Raw genomic sequence first — 14616 nt, forward strand, 5'->3', positions numbered from 1 at the left:
TGGGGAGCCCAGCACATCAGTGCAAAGCATAAGGCTAAAGGATTCACAATAATCTTTGACTAGAGTTCTGAGTGGGTGATCCACCTCGGCCCCCTACAAAGGTCCCCAGCCAGACTTCAACCAATTCAATTCACTCCAAGTGATATCAAAAAATGCGTGGAGGCACCAGATACTGCATAAAACTGAGTCTGTTTCTATAGTACAGAAATTCACCAAGACAGTGCCTTTCAAACCCGTGATCATTCACATTTAGAAGGACAAGGGTAGCAGCTACAGGGAACACTTTCACCTACAGGTTCCCTCCAAGCGATTCACCATCCTAACTTTGAAATCTATCAGTGTCACTGGGTCAGAATCCAAGACCTCCCTCCTTAGTGACATTGTAGGTCTACTTGGGGCACATGGACTGCAGTGAATTAAGAAGGTAGCTCACCACAACCTTCTCGATGGCAACTAGAGATGGGTAATAAATTTTGGTCCAGTCAGTGACTGCTGCATCCTATGAATGAATAAAGCAAAAACTACCTCTACAGTTTCCAATCCTCAGTCTCATAATCATCCTTCGCTCTTCCATTTCCTGTTTTCTTCTGTGTCGCTCAACATGAGATTGATCATTGGTATTGCAGCCTCTCCACTTCTGTACAATGGTAGCATTTCCTTAAAATCTTGCGCTTTTAATGACTTATTTCCATCCTTGGGTTTAGCTATTTTTCAGTCACTGCAATAGTCTTATATAGCTGCATCATTCGCAGTGCACAGCCAGTGTTGACTGCCAAACTGAACATGTTAGTAATAAAAGAAACATTGTCTAGAAACTAACCCAATAGATGATAATCCCTTTGGTTTTCTACTTCAATATTGCTGAACTACTTAAGGAGAGATATATTTCACTCCTGGATGGCTAGTCTGTGTAATTGATAATTGAGGTAAAAAATAAATTAATTCTTCACTTAATATTCAGATTAAATTTTCCACTCTTGTAAGATGAAATGATTTTAAAGAAACCTGCAGTAAATCATCAGCAATTTATGGAAAGGACTGTGTTGTATTATGTATTTCTGTGTGATTCCATGTGAGAAGGAAAGCAGATGCATTGTGCACTCTTGTTTGTGGATTGAGCAGCTTGGGTCTCATAGGGCTAGATTAATTGAAGACTATGGTGGAACATTTGCTATCCTGTTTCATTTAATGAATTTTGAATTATTCCACAGCAAACTAAGAGGAAGTTGGATGATGCTGCAAAGCGCCTGGAATACCTGTATGATAAATTGCGGGAGCAGACGGTAAGTGGAAGTGGTTTAAGCAAAAGTAACATTGAAATTTTCGCAGGTTCTGATGAATGGTTTTATCTCACTCTCTACATAGAGTTTTTAAAAAGTGAATGTGCTGTGAAAGTGGCAATTTCAATAACTAATTATCTTCTACATTGGTTACCTGTATATACAAGGGGACTGATTTGAAATGACAGACGTTTCGGACAAGCCTGGTCTGTTCTAGGTAATCCTATAGTATGGATTTTTCTTGTAACAGGGTACTCTGAAATAATTCTGAGATCAGTAGGTTGGATCATTGATACAGAACAGTGAAATGTTGGACAAATGAAGCTTTGGTAGCTGTTACCCAATTTAAATTCATTTCTAACATTTAATTGTTTGCCAATATATTATTCCTGCTGCGCTGTTGTATGATCTAAGTGACTAAGGACTATAGTGGAATCACTTATAACAAATAAAAACCGAGATTGCCGAATAAACTCGGCAGATCTAGAAGTACCTGTGAAGAGAGAATCCGAGTTAATGTTTTGAGTCTGAATGTGACTACTTTCGAACTGTTCTGAAGAAGCCTTTCAGACTTGATGCTAACTTCATTTTTCACTCCACATGCTGCTGAGTTTCTCCAGCACTTTGTCTTTATGAAAATTTCCAGCATCCTCAATATTTTGAGTGGAATCACTTAGTTGGTCAGGCAACACGTATGGGGGAAAATATAACTTGTCTTATGCCTGTTTGATTCTGACCAAGAATTATAAGGTATAAGTTATCTAATTTCTTTTTCCAAAGGTTCTGCCTGACTCTGCTGGATATTTCTGCTGTTCGTGTATCCAATTTTCACAAGTGCATTTTATCATTTTTGATAGCCTGGTTACTGACTTTTCACTTTTAGGACCCAGTTTGGTACATGAACAGTTGTACTGAACAGTTCATAGATGTTTCTAATCTACAGCATGAAATATAGTTTAACACCAAGTGACCATTTTCACTGTAGCCACGAGGAGTAGCAAATATGAAAAAATGAATGTTACACAGACTCTGTTATGGTTAAGGAATAGACAATGTAGATAGCCTTATCTAATTAGTACTCACTGATCCTTCTATAGTAAATGCTGAGTTCCCAAGCACTGATATCCCCGGACCCAAGGAATTTGCATTAGCTTTATTGTCACATGCGCTCAAATGAGTGAAGTGAAAAGTTTGCAATGTCACCCCTCATGGCATCATTGTAGGTACAAGATAGTGAGGTACAAATACTTAAGTATTTGTTACAAGATTGAAAGAATAATAAATAAAAGTCCAGCATTAGAATAAAAAGTTTTTAAAAAGTATACGAATTACAGTCCTTTTCACTTAGCTTCTAGATCGCACTGGGCCAACTCTCCAGACCATGCCGGTTTTAAAACCTCGAGGCCTAAAGGCTTCCCAATCTAAATGTCATGCAAATTCATGCATCTGAGATCTGTGCTAGGAAATAGCTAAATACAGATAACTCCAACCTTTCTTGTATCACACATGAAGTCAACTTAATTTTAAACTTTGGATTTTTTATTTGCTATTTTCTTTGTGTTCTCTGCTGTCTGAAAGCTGTTGACACTTTGCAGTTATGGCCTCATACACATCGTCTGGTCGATCATTCAAGTCACTATTATTCCCTTACGAATGTTGACAGTGGTTGTCACACACATGCTCAGTCCTGTCCTCGCCCACCTCAAAATGCATTTCCAATGAGGGCTGCTTTATACAGAATGGAGGCAGCAGCAGTTGAGGGGAAGTGGAAGTGGATGCAGGGGAGTACTCTGTGGTGTAAGTCATATCTACCACATGGGGATCACTGTGTCTATCTGAGGATAATCATCTCACTCCCAGGATATCACTGCAGTGATTCTGCAGGATGGTGTCCAGCCATCTTCAGCTACTTTATCAATGATATTTCCTCTGTCATAAGTTAAAAATCTCACAACAACAGGTTATAGTCCAGCAGGTTTATTTGGAAGTACTAGCTTTCGGAGCGCTAGTGAGCAGGATCATAGGACACAGAATTTATAGCAAAAGGTCATAGTGTAATGCAGTTGATGTGATATATTGAACCTGGTGTGTAATTTTTAACTTTGTCACCCCAGTTCAACACTGGCACCTCCATATTCCGTCATAAGGTCAAAAGTAGGGTTGTTGGCCAATTGCATGATATTCAGTATCATTTGCAACTTCTCATATTGAAGAAGCCCATGTCCACGTGCAGCAAGACTTGGATAGCATGCAGGCTAGGACTGAAAAGTAGCAAGGATGATGTGTTGGGAAATGACCATCTTCAACAAAAAAGAATCTAACTATCTTGTCTTGACCTTCAATGTTGTCGTAGACTCCCTCACTATCAAGATACTGTGGGTTTCTCTTGGTCAGAAATGTAACTGGACCAACCCTTTAAGTATTCTCTACAATTGCAGGTCAGAGACTGGGAATTTTGTGGCAATAACTCTCAGACTTATTAAAGCATGTCCACCATCTGAAAGGCCCAAGTCAGGAGTGCACTGGAGTAATCTCCATTTGTTTGGATGGGAGCAGCACCAAAATGATTCAAGAAGCTCAGCACCATCCAGGACAAAGGAATCCATTTGATCTGCACAAATCCACACTTAAAACATGAGCTTCCTCTACCACCAGCATAGAATGGCAGCAGTGTGCATCATCTACAAATTGGTCAGACTCCTTTGAGAGCATCTTCCAAACCGATGATTTCAATTACTGAGAAAGACAAGGGCCTGGAAAAACCGCCACCTGTACGTTTCCCTCAATGCCACAGTCTGCCTTGATTGAAATTCTGTCTCCGTTCCTTCACCCTTACTGAGTCAAAATCCTAAAATTCTCTCACTGACAGCACTGTGGGTGTACCTACACCATATGAACTTTAGAACTTCCAATTCCTTAGCACATTAGATGATAGACAATAAATACTAGTCTTGCCAGCAGCACATTCAGCATGAACAAAAATTTACTCCTTATCACCCTTTGCTGAATTCAGCTAAAATAGACCAGAAACTGAATTCACTAGGTAAACTCATTGAGCAACCAAGAGAGTTTTAATGATTTTTGCATTATATTTGCATCCGTCCTTTATACAATGTGTGTTTGTTTTCAGAGTTCCTCTAACCACAGTGAGGCTAAGCCAATGATCATTTTGGACATAAGTTTGAACAATTGAAGCTGAAACAGAGTTGTGAGAGTAGTTCCTGTGCACTTCAACGTTTACTTAATGAAACTGAGTGGATTCGAACCATGCAATAATGCTGAATGCAAGTCTACATTGTTAGAGATTAAAAACAGCTACCGTCTGTGATTATCCCATTTTAGAATTTGACTCAGTAACGGTGAAGGAATGTTGATATCATTCCAATTAGGGCAGACTCTATCTGTATGAGTTTCCTCTCAGCGTTCTGGTTTCCTCCCACAATTCAAAGGTGTGCGGGTTAGGTGGATTGGCCATGCTAAATTGCTCATAGTGTCTAGGGATGTGCAGACTAGGTTGATTGGCCATGGGAAATATGGAGTTACAGGGATAGGGTAGGTGGGCAGGTCTGGGTAGGATGTTCTTTGGATGGTTGCTGTGGACTGGTTCGGCCAAATGGCCTGCTTCCACACAATAAGGATTCTGTGATTCTATTCTTGATACATCGGAGAAATGAATAATTATTCTTTGCAACTGAAAAAAACATACATACACACTGTTCCTGTTTAAAAACCACAGAATAGATGACAGACATTTTCAGGTTTGTTTCTTGGTACAATATCTTAATCAGAATCTACCTCTTTAAAATTTAAACAAAGTTTGGCAGTTAACAGTCAATCTTCATCTAACTACTCTATCTTTCAATCAGAATCCATTTGCCAACCAATTAGCACTCTCTTGTCATACAATATGAATGTTGTTTTTCCCTTATGTTGGTATTTCTTCTAATTATCCTGAAAAGTGCAAGATGAAAAATGTATCCTAGATCATCTAAAATGTATAATTTTTCAGCAATACTTAAAAGCTCTTTGTATAATTATGGTTCTTCATACTGGAATTGGGATAGCAACTTGGAGTTTGTTTATTGCTGTTCTTTGGTCTAGTTATGATTGGGAATTGCACATACCATAGTGTGGTTTGAAGATGTTCATCTATATGTATCCGTTTATTTGGATGAGTGTGTGTGTGTGTGGAGGGAGTGGGGGGGAAGGAACAAGTGCAAGTATTGATATGCTGCTCAGAAGTATTGATAACGTTATTTTCTGGTATGCAGCTTTCTCCTCACATTCTGAGTGGACTGCATGAAATTGTGCGGAACATCGAAGGATGCAATTACCAGCAAGCGTTGGTGGTTCACACGCACGTTGTGAGCAGCAGCAATTTTAGCGAGATCTCTGCCTTTATGCCGGTCCTGAAAGTGCTTGTCACGATCGCAAACAAACTCAACATCTGACGAATCTGCAGCTGCAGGTTTCAGACAATATTTGAGGATAAGGAAACTTGGGATTTTTGGATTGTTTGCTTTTCTTTCTCCTTCAGTGTTTTGATTCGTTGAATATGAGGAAAGTGTTAACGTTTGCAATATTTAGTGAAACCAGTCTTTGAAAGTTCAGCTTTTGTATCTGTGAAATGCACCATATTGGGTTCTTGGCTTTTAAATAAGCTGAACTAGGTTGAATCTGGTTCATTTCTAGCGTTACAGTTCTCTTTGGAAAGTTCTCTAATAAACACCCATTGAGGAGGTCCGGGCTAGAAGTTCCTGAATTGTAGTTGCTTTGTGAAAAGCATAAGCTACTTGTTCACTGAAAGTTAATTTGGACATGACAAGAACAAGGCATCACTAAAGCTCTTGGTAAGGAGCACAATTTCCCCCCTCTACGTTCATTGCTGTCCAATATATAGTTACAGTTTGACCAGTATTTGCTACATGCCGGTTAAATAGTGCTGCTATCAATAGCAGGGATAGCTATAGAAGTTGTACAGTCAAGTAAATTGGCTTAATTTGAAATCTACACCAATGATTTTTGAATCGGCCAGATGGGAAATGATGGAGAAGTAGCATGGACCTCTATTCCAATTCCATGCTTCAGAGTCATTGGAGAGTACAAACTTATAGATGTATAAGGCTACCACAAAACGGTTCAGGTCAAAGGTACCAAATTTAGGAAGAGAAATCTATCCTTTTAGATAGTCTTGAAAAGCTTGAGCAAATTACTTTTTTTATTTTAACAGAAAAGCATTACCTTTTTGTATTCTCGGTCAAGTTTATACTCAAATCGTGGGTCTGTGTCAGCTGAAAGGTGGAAACCTATGAAATGCCGCATTCAGAGAATTCAGCCTCCCCATCATCATGAAGGCGATTTTGGTAATCTGGTTACAAAGGTGACCATGGTACTGGCATTGTAGATATTTGGCTGCCAGCTTCAATTATGGAACCATAAAAGTGACACAACAATGGTGAGCGGAGTTTTTTTTAAAAACACAGACCGCGTTAGAAATCTTTGCAAGTGCCAGGACACTTTAAGGTCTAATTCTTTGCACTCGTGTTTTGCACCATTGAGAGACTTGGTTTCTCTCTCTGTTGCCCACTGTTGTCCTGAAAGATCTCAAGGGATTCTACTTTAAACAAAATAGCCATCAGTTGGACAAAGTTTGTCCTGTGAAAATGTTCTAGTTATTTGTGATATCAGTGTAAGCAGCTTTTTATGATTGCACAAAGAACCCAGTTACTGTGTCTCAAAGGCACTCCGATGCATAAATGCTGCATTATCTGCACAGATATTTATGAACTTATTGCCACAATAGCATATTTTTTCATTCAATATTGTGTATATGGAAAAAAAATAAAGTTTTCAATTGAAACCTTGTCTCAATTTTAGAAATATGGTAGAATTTTGAAACTGAATTAAAGTACATTGCAATATTTTCTTTTCATGCCTAAGCCACACACTTCATGCTATTATTCTTCATAGGTAATGGGATTAGCTTAGTAATCACATGTGGAGATGGGACGAGTTAGGGATCATGAACTTTTGTATCAGCATTCAATTTGTGTGACACAAAATCATTTTGTTCCCCCTTATTCTGTCTTTCCCTATTGTCAACTGCAAACCTACCTTCACTATTCAATATGTGCAGTGGGATTCCTACATCTTCACTTGCTGTCAGATCAGCTTTATTGGCAACCTCACAAATGGTACTCAAATACAAATATGCTGCTGAAATAGGGTGCATCAAAGTCATCCTGCAGAATAATAGCTACCCTGATCAAGTCATGTCCCACTCAATATTATGCAGTCACGAAAGGCCCAAAGGCTGACCATTTTAGTTTTAAAGTGCTCAGTCTGCCTCATTATTCTGAAAGATCATTGAAACGTTTGAGCACTGTTTTACACTGCTGTTTATGTTGCAACAACACAAGTGGTGTTTACTTCTAACAGGATGCTGTTGTCAAGCCAAAATGATAACCTGCCTTTCTATAAAATGTGTAAATGTATAATTTCAGTGCTGGTATGATGCCAAGTATGTAGGCTATACACCCCAAAGTATTGTCCCAAACAGTCTATCCTTTTGGCTTGATCAGGCAAGGTCCTGACCATACACAACCAGCCTTCGCTTGCAAAAGCTTTCAACAGTGTCCAGTTTTAACTGTGACCCTGCAATTGGGTATTCGCTGCATATTATGTCTGCAAAGAACTAGACTGACAGCCCACTTAACATTCTCAGTTGGGATTGTAGTATGATGTGCATTCGTGAATTACATATTTCATTCCACAAGTCCCTGTAGATTGCTGATGGAAGGAACTTGTATATTGCCTGTTTCAAGCAACAAAACAGATGGTGGCCATTCTCAGGCATATTTCTTAGGACAGTGCCTTGACCAATCGGAGTTAACGTGCCTTGTTTAACATACAAGTAAAGCATAGCAGTCAGACCTCATTAACTGGCAATGTCTCTACCAATCCAAATCCCCTCAAACCAATTTGCACACTCATACAATACAATACAAATATTTTCTCTATATTTTGTGTGAATTATACTGATGAGTGCAATATGAGGATTATGTCTTTTTCTGTAACATTTGAATTTTACTATTTCAAATTCATTTGCACCTGAATTGGAAGGGGACTAATATACTGGCAGGAAGATTTGCTTTTTGGGAGGATTTAAACTAGTAAGATGAGGGGGAGCTGGGACCCAGGGAGATAGGAAAGAGATCAATCTGAGACTGGTACAGTTGGGAAAAGGTGCAAATCAAACACTCAGGGCAGACAGGTACAAAGCAGCAAACAAAGTAAATTAAACTGCATTTATTTCAATGCAAGAGGCCTAACAGGGAAGGCAGATGAACTCAGTGCATTGTAAGGAACATGGAACTAGGATATCAGCAATCACAGAGACATGGCTCAGGGATGGACAGGACTGAAAGCTAAATGTTCCAGGATACAAATGCTTTAGGAAGGACAGAAAGGGAGTTGGGGGAGGGGGGGGGGGTGGGAGGGGAGCAGAGTGGCATTTTTGATAAGGGATAACATAGTGTACCTAGGGAGAATATTTCTGGGAATGTGTCCAGGGAAGTTATTTGGGTGGAACTGAGAAATAAGAAAGGGATGATCACTGTATTAGGATTGTACTTTGCCCCACCCCCAATAGTCAGCAGGAAATAGAAAAACAAATTTGTAAGGTGATCTGTTATCTGTAAGAAGAATAGAGTGGTAATGGTAAGGGATTTTAACTTTCCAAATATAGACTGGGACTGCCATAGGGTTAAAGGTTTAGATGGAGAGGGATTTAAGTGTGTACAAGAAGACTTTCTGATTCAGTTCGTGGATGTACCTATTAGAGAAGGTGCAAAACCTGACCTACTCCTGGGAAATAAGACAGGGCAGGTGTCAGGTATCAGTGGGGGAGAACTTTGGGGTCAGTGATCATAATTCTAGTTTTAAAATAATGATGGAAAAGGATAGGATCTAAAAGTTAAAGTTCTAAATTGGAGGAAGGCCAATTTTGATGGTATTAGGAAGTTCCAAACGTTGGATGTGGATATTCATAAGTAAAGGGACAGCTGGAGAATGGGAAGCCTTTGAAAATGAAATAGAGAGTCCAGTATATTCCTGTTAAGGTGAAAGGCAAGGCTGGTAGGTGTAGGGAATGCTAGATGACCAGAGAAACTGAGGTTTTGGTCAAGAAAAAGAAGGAAGCATATGTCAGGTACAGACAAGTGACTGAGTGTTCTTAAGTATACTCCTACTACCTTTATACTCTAAGAAAGAAATCAGGAGGGCAGAAACTGGACACGAGGCAGCTTTGGCAAATAGGGTCAAGAACAATCCAAAGGGATGTTATAAGTACATTAAGGACAAAAGGGTAACTAGGGAGAGTAAAGGGCCCCTCAAAGATCAGCAAGGCAGCTGATATGTGGAACCGCAGGAGGTGGGGAGATACTAAACAAGAATTTTGCATCAGTGTTTCCTGTGGAGAAGGACATAGAAGATTCAGAATGGGAGAAATAGATGATGACATCTTGAAAAATATTACAAAGGATGAAGTGCTGGATGGCTTGAAATACCTAAAGGTGGATAAATCCCCAAGACCTGATCAGGGGTACCCTAGAGATCTGTGGGAAGCTGGGGAAGTGATTGCTGGGCCTCTTACTGAGATATTTGTATCACTGATAGTCACAGGTGAGATGCCAGAAGACTGGAGGTTGGCTAACGTGATGCCACTTATTAAGAGAGGTGGTAAGGAAAAGACAGGGAACTAACTACAGACCAGTGAGCCTGACCTCGTTGTTGGAAGGAATCCTGAGAAACAGGATTTACACATATTTGGAAAAGCAAGGACTAATTAGGGATAGTCAACATAGCTTTGTGTGTGGGAAATTATGTCCCATGAACTTGATTAAATTTTTTTAAGAAGTAACAAAGAGGATTGATATGGACTTCAGTATGGTGTTCAATGTTCCTCATGGTAGACTAGTGGGGAAGGTTAGATCATGTGTAATGAAGGGCGAGCTAACCATTTGTATACAAAACTGGTGGGAAGGTGGAAGACAGAGGGTTCTGGCGGAAGGTTGCTTTTCAGACTGGGGGCCTGCGGCCAGTGGTGTACCACAAGAATTGGTGCTGGGTCCATTGCTTTTATCATTTATATAATAAATGATTTGGATGTGAGCATAAGAGGTTATAGTTAATAAGTTTGCAGATGACACCAAAATATCAAGTGTAGTGGACAGCGAAAAGGTTACCTCAGATTAGAATGGGATCTTGAGCAGATGGGCCAATGGGCTGAGAAGTGGCAGATGGAGTTTAATGCAGATAAATGCGAGGTGCTGCATTTTGGGAAAGCAAATCTTAGCAGGACTGATACACTTAATGGTTAGGTCCTAGGGAGTATTGCTGAACAAAGAGACCTTGGAGTGCACGTTCATAGCTCCCTTGAAAGTGGAGTCGCAGGTAGATTGGATAGTGAAAGGAGGTGTTTGGTATGTTTTCCTTTATTGGTCAGAGTACTGAGTACAGGAGTTGGGAGGTCATGTTGCGGCTGTACGGGACATTGGTTAGGCCACTGTTGGAATATTGCGTGCAATTCTAGTCTCCTTCCTATCGGAAAGATGTTGTGAAACTTGAAAGGATTCAGAAAAGATTTACAAGGATGTTGCCGGGGTTAGAGGATTTGAGCTATGGGGAGAGGCTGAACAGGCTGAGGCTGTTTTCCCTTGAGCGTCAGAGGCTGAGGGGTGACCTTATAGACATTTACAAAATTATGAGGGGTATGGATAGGATAAATAGAAAAAGTCTTTTCCTTGGGGTGGGGGAGTCCAAAACTAGAGGGCATAAGTTTAGTGTGAGAGGGGAAAGATATAAAATGAACCTAAGGGGCAACTTTTTCACACAGAGGGTGGTGCATGTATGGAATGAGCTGCCAAAGGAAGTGGTGGAGGCTGGTACAATTGCAACATTGAAGAGGCATTTGGATGGGTATATGAATAGGAAGGGTTTGGAGGGATGTGGGCCAGGTGCTGGCAGGTGGGGTGAGATTGGGTTGGGATATCTGGTAGGCATGGACAGGTTGGACCGAAGGGTCTGTTTTCATGCTGGACATCTCTATGATTCTAAATCCTGATCACTGTCAATAGGGAAAGCAGATACTGGTCTGGACTAAATTCAAACGTGGGTACGGATTAGACAGAATGCAGTAACTAAGCCAAAGAAGTGTCTGAAACATTGATAAAATGCTAACCTCCACTCGGCACCTCAACTCCTTTCCTTGGCTGGTAGTCCTTTAGAAATTGAGTGAGTTTTAGAGAATTATGTCCTTAATGAGGTTAAACCTGAGAGAGAAGAGGCGAGGATTTAAATCTTCCCTTTCGTATGCACAAACATAGTTACCAGGCGATGGAGTGCTTTGCTTTCAACAAGTGAGCAATGAGGCAGGGATTTTAACAGCATTTAAATAAGAGTTGGATAAGTAGGCGCCGAAAGGCGAGGGGTCTGGGATTAAAGTGCACATCTTTCGTTGAAGGGTTAACATAAATTCGGGTCCGAGGAATCCAAAGGCTGTTATTTGTGATATAAATTATCCACTTTCCCTTCAAACTTCCTGCTATTTTTTTAAAAAAGCTTTAAAATTTGCTTTCGACCACAGATCAGACCAAGAATGTGTGTGTGTGTGAGGGGGAGGGGGAATTAGAGAACATCTCTCCCCTCTCTTCTCCCCCCCCCCCCCCCCCCCCCCAAAGAAAAATAAAAATCGTCTCAACTTTTGGAACTGTGGGCAAAAAGTATCCTGAGAAGAGAGGTGAATGGAACTTTAATCCTTGATGGGATAACATCACGTCTCCTTCGGTTGGGTTTAATGATCGTGTGTGTTTTGAGGTTGTTTGCAAGCATTTGTTGATAAAGCCACTTGTTCGGGTATAATACTTGCACTAACTTCTATTCAATGAGCAGTGTGAGACTATGCAAATACCTTTCCCAAGTCCTTTCATGCAGCCAGCTCGTTGAAAGAGAGAGGAGATTACATTGTTCAGCAGCTGCGGATTGGAAGCTGATTTAAGTCTCCAGTCATTGTCATGTCAATAAAGGGAGCCTTGATGAGTGAAAGAGCAGTTGCGTAGGGCAAGAAATGTGCGTGTCTCCTACATTTTCCCAAACTTTAAGGGGCAGATCTAAGGTAGCGTGGAAAAGGGATTTGCATGCAAAATGAAGCAACGCAGGAATACGTCTTGCCTGCTTGTTTAATGTTTAAATCCTCACAGAAGTTAATTAAACTTGCATTATACAGTAAGGAAACTCGAAATCGCACTAATGTTGAGGTCTTCCATGGAGATTAAGGATGGGACAATGGGAAGAGAATTTGCATAGTACATGCTAATATGACCAATTAGATTGGGAGCTCCATGGGTCTGATGAAGAAATTGGAACCAAGCTGCCCCTTGGTCGAGATTGTTTTGCACTCCCATTGACAGTCCTCCAACTGCCAATACAGTTCGTTCGCTTAACATCTCCCCCATCACCAAAAACAAAGGAACTGAGGGGGGAAAAGCAGGGGTAATAATCCATTCCAGGCCATCTCTCACAGGAGCGAATGCCACTAGCTGTGTAATTACCTGCAAAATAGCAGTGGGAAGCCAGGTGTCTGACTCACAGACTGCCCCGGGCACTAATCTTCTTGAATTTAGGAGGAGGGGGACTCCCGTGTGGACGTTGGGAGAATCAGAACGGGCTGTTAGAGAGAGAGAACGTCTTGACTTTCGGACGTCCTCAGCGATAGCCCCTTCGACGCGTCCACTGGAGTCAGTCTCCCCTCGCTGCTGTGTCCTGGCTCTGCCCAATCCCAGGCCAACACTGGCTGGATTCCGACCCTCCAGCCTTCCCTGTCACCCTGTTCCTGCTCACCTGACCGGACTTCAGGCACAGCCCCACGTCCGTCTCCGGGGTTGGGTCATCGCTGCAGCCAGTCTGTCTTGGTGCCCGAGAGGGTTGAAACAAGCAGCAATAAAAATAAATCTTGGGAGACAACGGGTGTGGGTCCACCCGTCTCTCTCTCTCTCTCGCCATTTCTCCCGCTGGTTTTCAGATGTCTGGGCGGGGGAAGTTGACAGCAGCATTGAGAACTCCGACCATACAAACACACACAATTCAGAATTTCCAGTTTTTGAAAGGAAGGTGGGGGAGGGGCGGGGGGAGCACAGAGCTTGAGGAACACCGTAATACAAGGCGGGGAGGGAAGACGAAAGAACTGCAGACGTTTGAAATCAGAAACACAACAGAAGTTGCTGGAAAAGCTCAGCAGGTCTGGCAGCATCTGTGGAGAGAAATCAGAGTTAACCTTTCGGGTCCAGTGACCTTTGTTCAGAACCTTCAGGCAAGAGTTTCATCAAATCGGATTTGATTTGATTTATTATTGTCACATGTACCTGGGTACAGTGAAAAGTTTTGTTTTGTGTGCAGTACAGGCCGATCAGACCATACAAGGGAGGTGTTAGAACAGGGTGAGGAATATAATGTTAAGACTGCAGAGACCATGCACAAAAAGCAAAAAAAACATTAGATTTATGAGGCCAACAGGTGGAGTTTAAATTTGATGAATACAATTTGGAATTGAAGGTTAATCTCTATGGGCAGCCATTATTGTGAAACCTCCACTTGGTTGACTACAGGAAGGAAATCCACCTTCCTTACTTGGCCTGGTGTGACTCCAGACCCACAATAGTGTGATGGGCTTGGCTCTGAAATGCTCCAGCCACCACTCAAGGGCAGTTATGGATAGACATCTCGGCAGAGATTGCCACACTGGCCAAGTAGTCCAAGGTCGGAAGAATGGATATTGGGGTCAAACCAAAGTGGGTGTGAACGTTCACTCAGTCCTCCTCAGGAACAAACAGAAAGTGCTGGCGGAGGAACTCAGCAGGTCTGACAGTATCTGCAGGCAGAGAAATAAAGTTAATATTTCGAGTCCAATATGTCTTATTCCAAGCTCCGTTGTTCTGTCTGTCTTAATATGTGCCTAGCACGTGTTTGTGAGCTCTTTCTTTGTAATTGTTACATGCACACACACCGACAGAACGTGTTCATTGCGATGTCCACACTGGATTCATAGAGTCATAGAGATGTACAGCACAAAAATGGACAATTTGGTCCAACTCGTCCATGCCGAACAGCTATCCTAACCTAATCTAGTCCCATTTGCCAGCACTTGGCCCAGGTCCCTCTAAACCCTTCCTAGTCATATACCCATCCAGGTGCCTTTTAAATGTTGTAATTGTACCAGCCTCCACCACTTCCTCTGGCAGCTCATTCCATTCACGCACCTCCAAACATTAATCCTATTTCT

The 14616-nt window shown here is 41.4% G+C and overlaps 1 protein-coding gene across 2 annotated transcripts in view; it reads left to right on the forward strand.

Annotated features, from left to right (window-relative positions):
- sec31b (SEC31 homolog B, COPII coat complex component) overlaps positions 1-7140 on the forward strand; it is an 84909-nt gene extending 77769 nt beyond the window's left edge. For both annotated transcript variants that reach the window (XM_072583105.1, XM_072583106.1), the window contains 2 exons: positions 1212-1283; positions 5552-7140. In XM_072583105.1, the coding sequence (XP_072439206.1) occupies positions 1212-1283; positions 5552-5731 (252 nt within the window). In that variant the 3' untranslated portion in view covers positions 5732-7140. The remainder of the gene's footprint in view (positions 1-1211; positions 1284-5551) is intronic.
- The last annotated feature ends 7476 nt before the right edge of the window (positions 7141-14616 follow it).

The sequence above is a fragment of the Chiloscyllium punctatum genome, chromosome 13, assembly GCF_047496795.1.
Source record: "Chiloscyllium punctatum isolate Juve2018m chromosome 13, sChiPun1.3, whole genome shotgun sequence".
Lineage (NCBI taxonomy): Eukaryota > Metazoa > Chordata > Chondrichthyes > Orectolobiformes > Hemiscylliidae > Chiloscyllium > Chiloscyllium punctatum.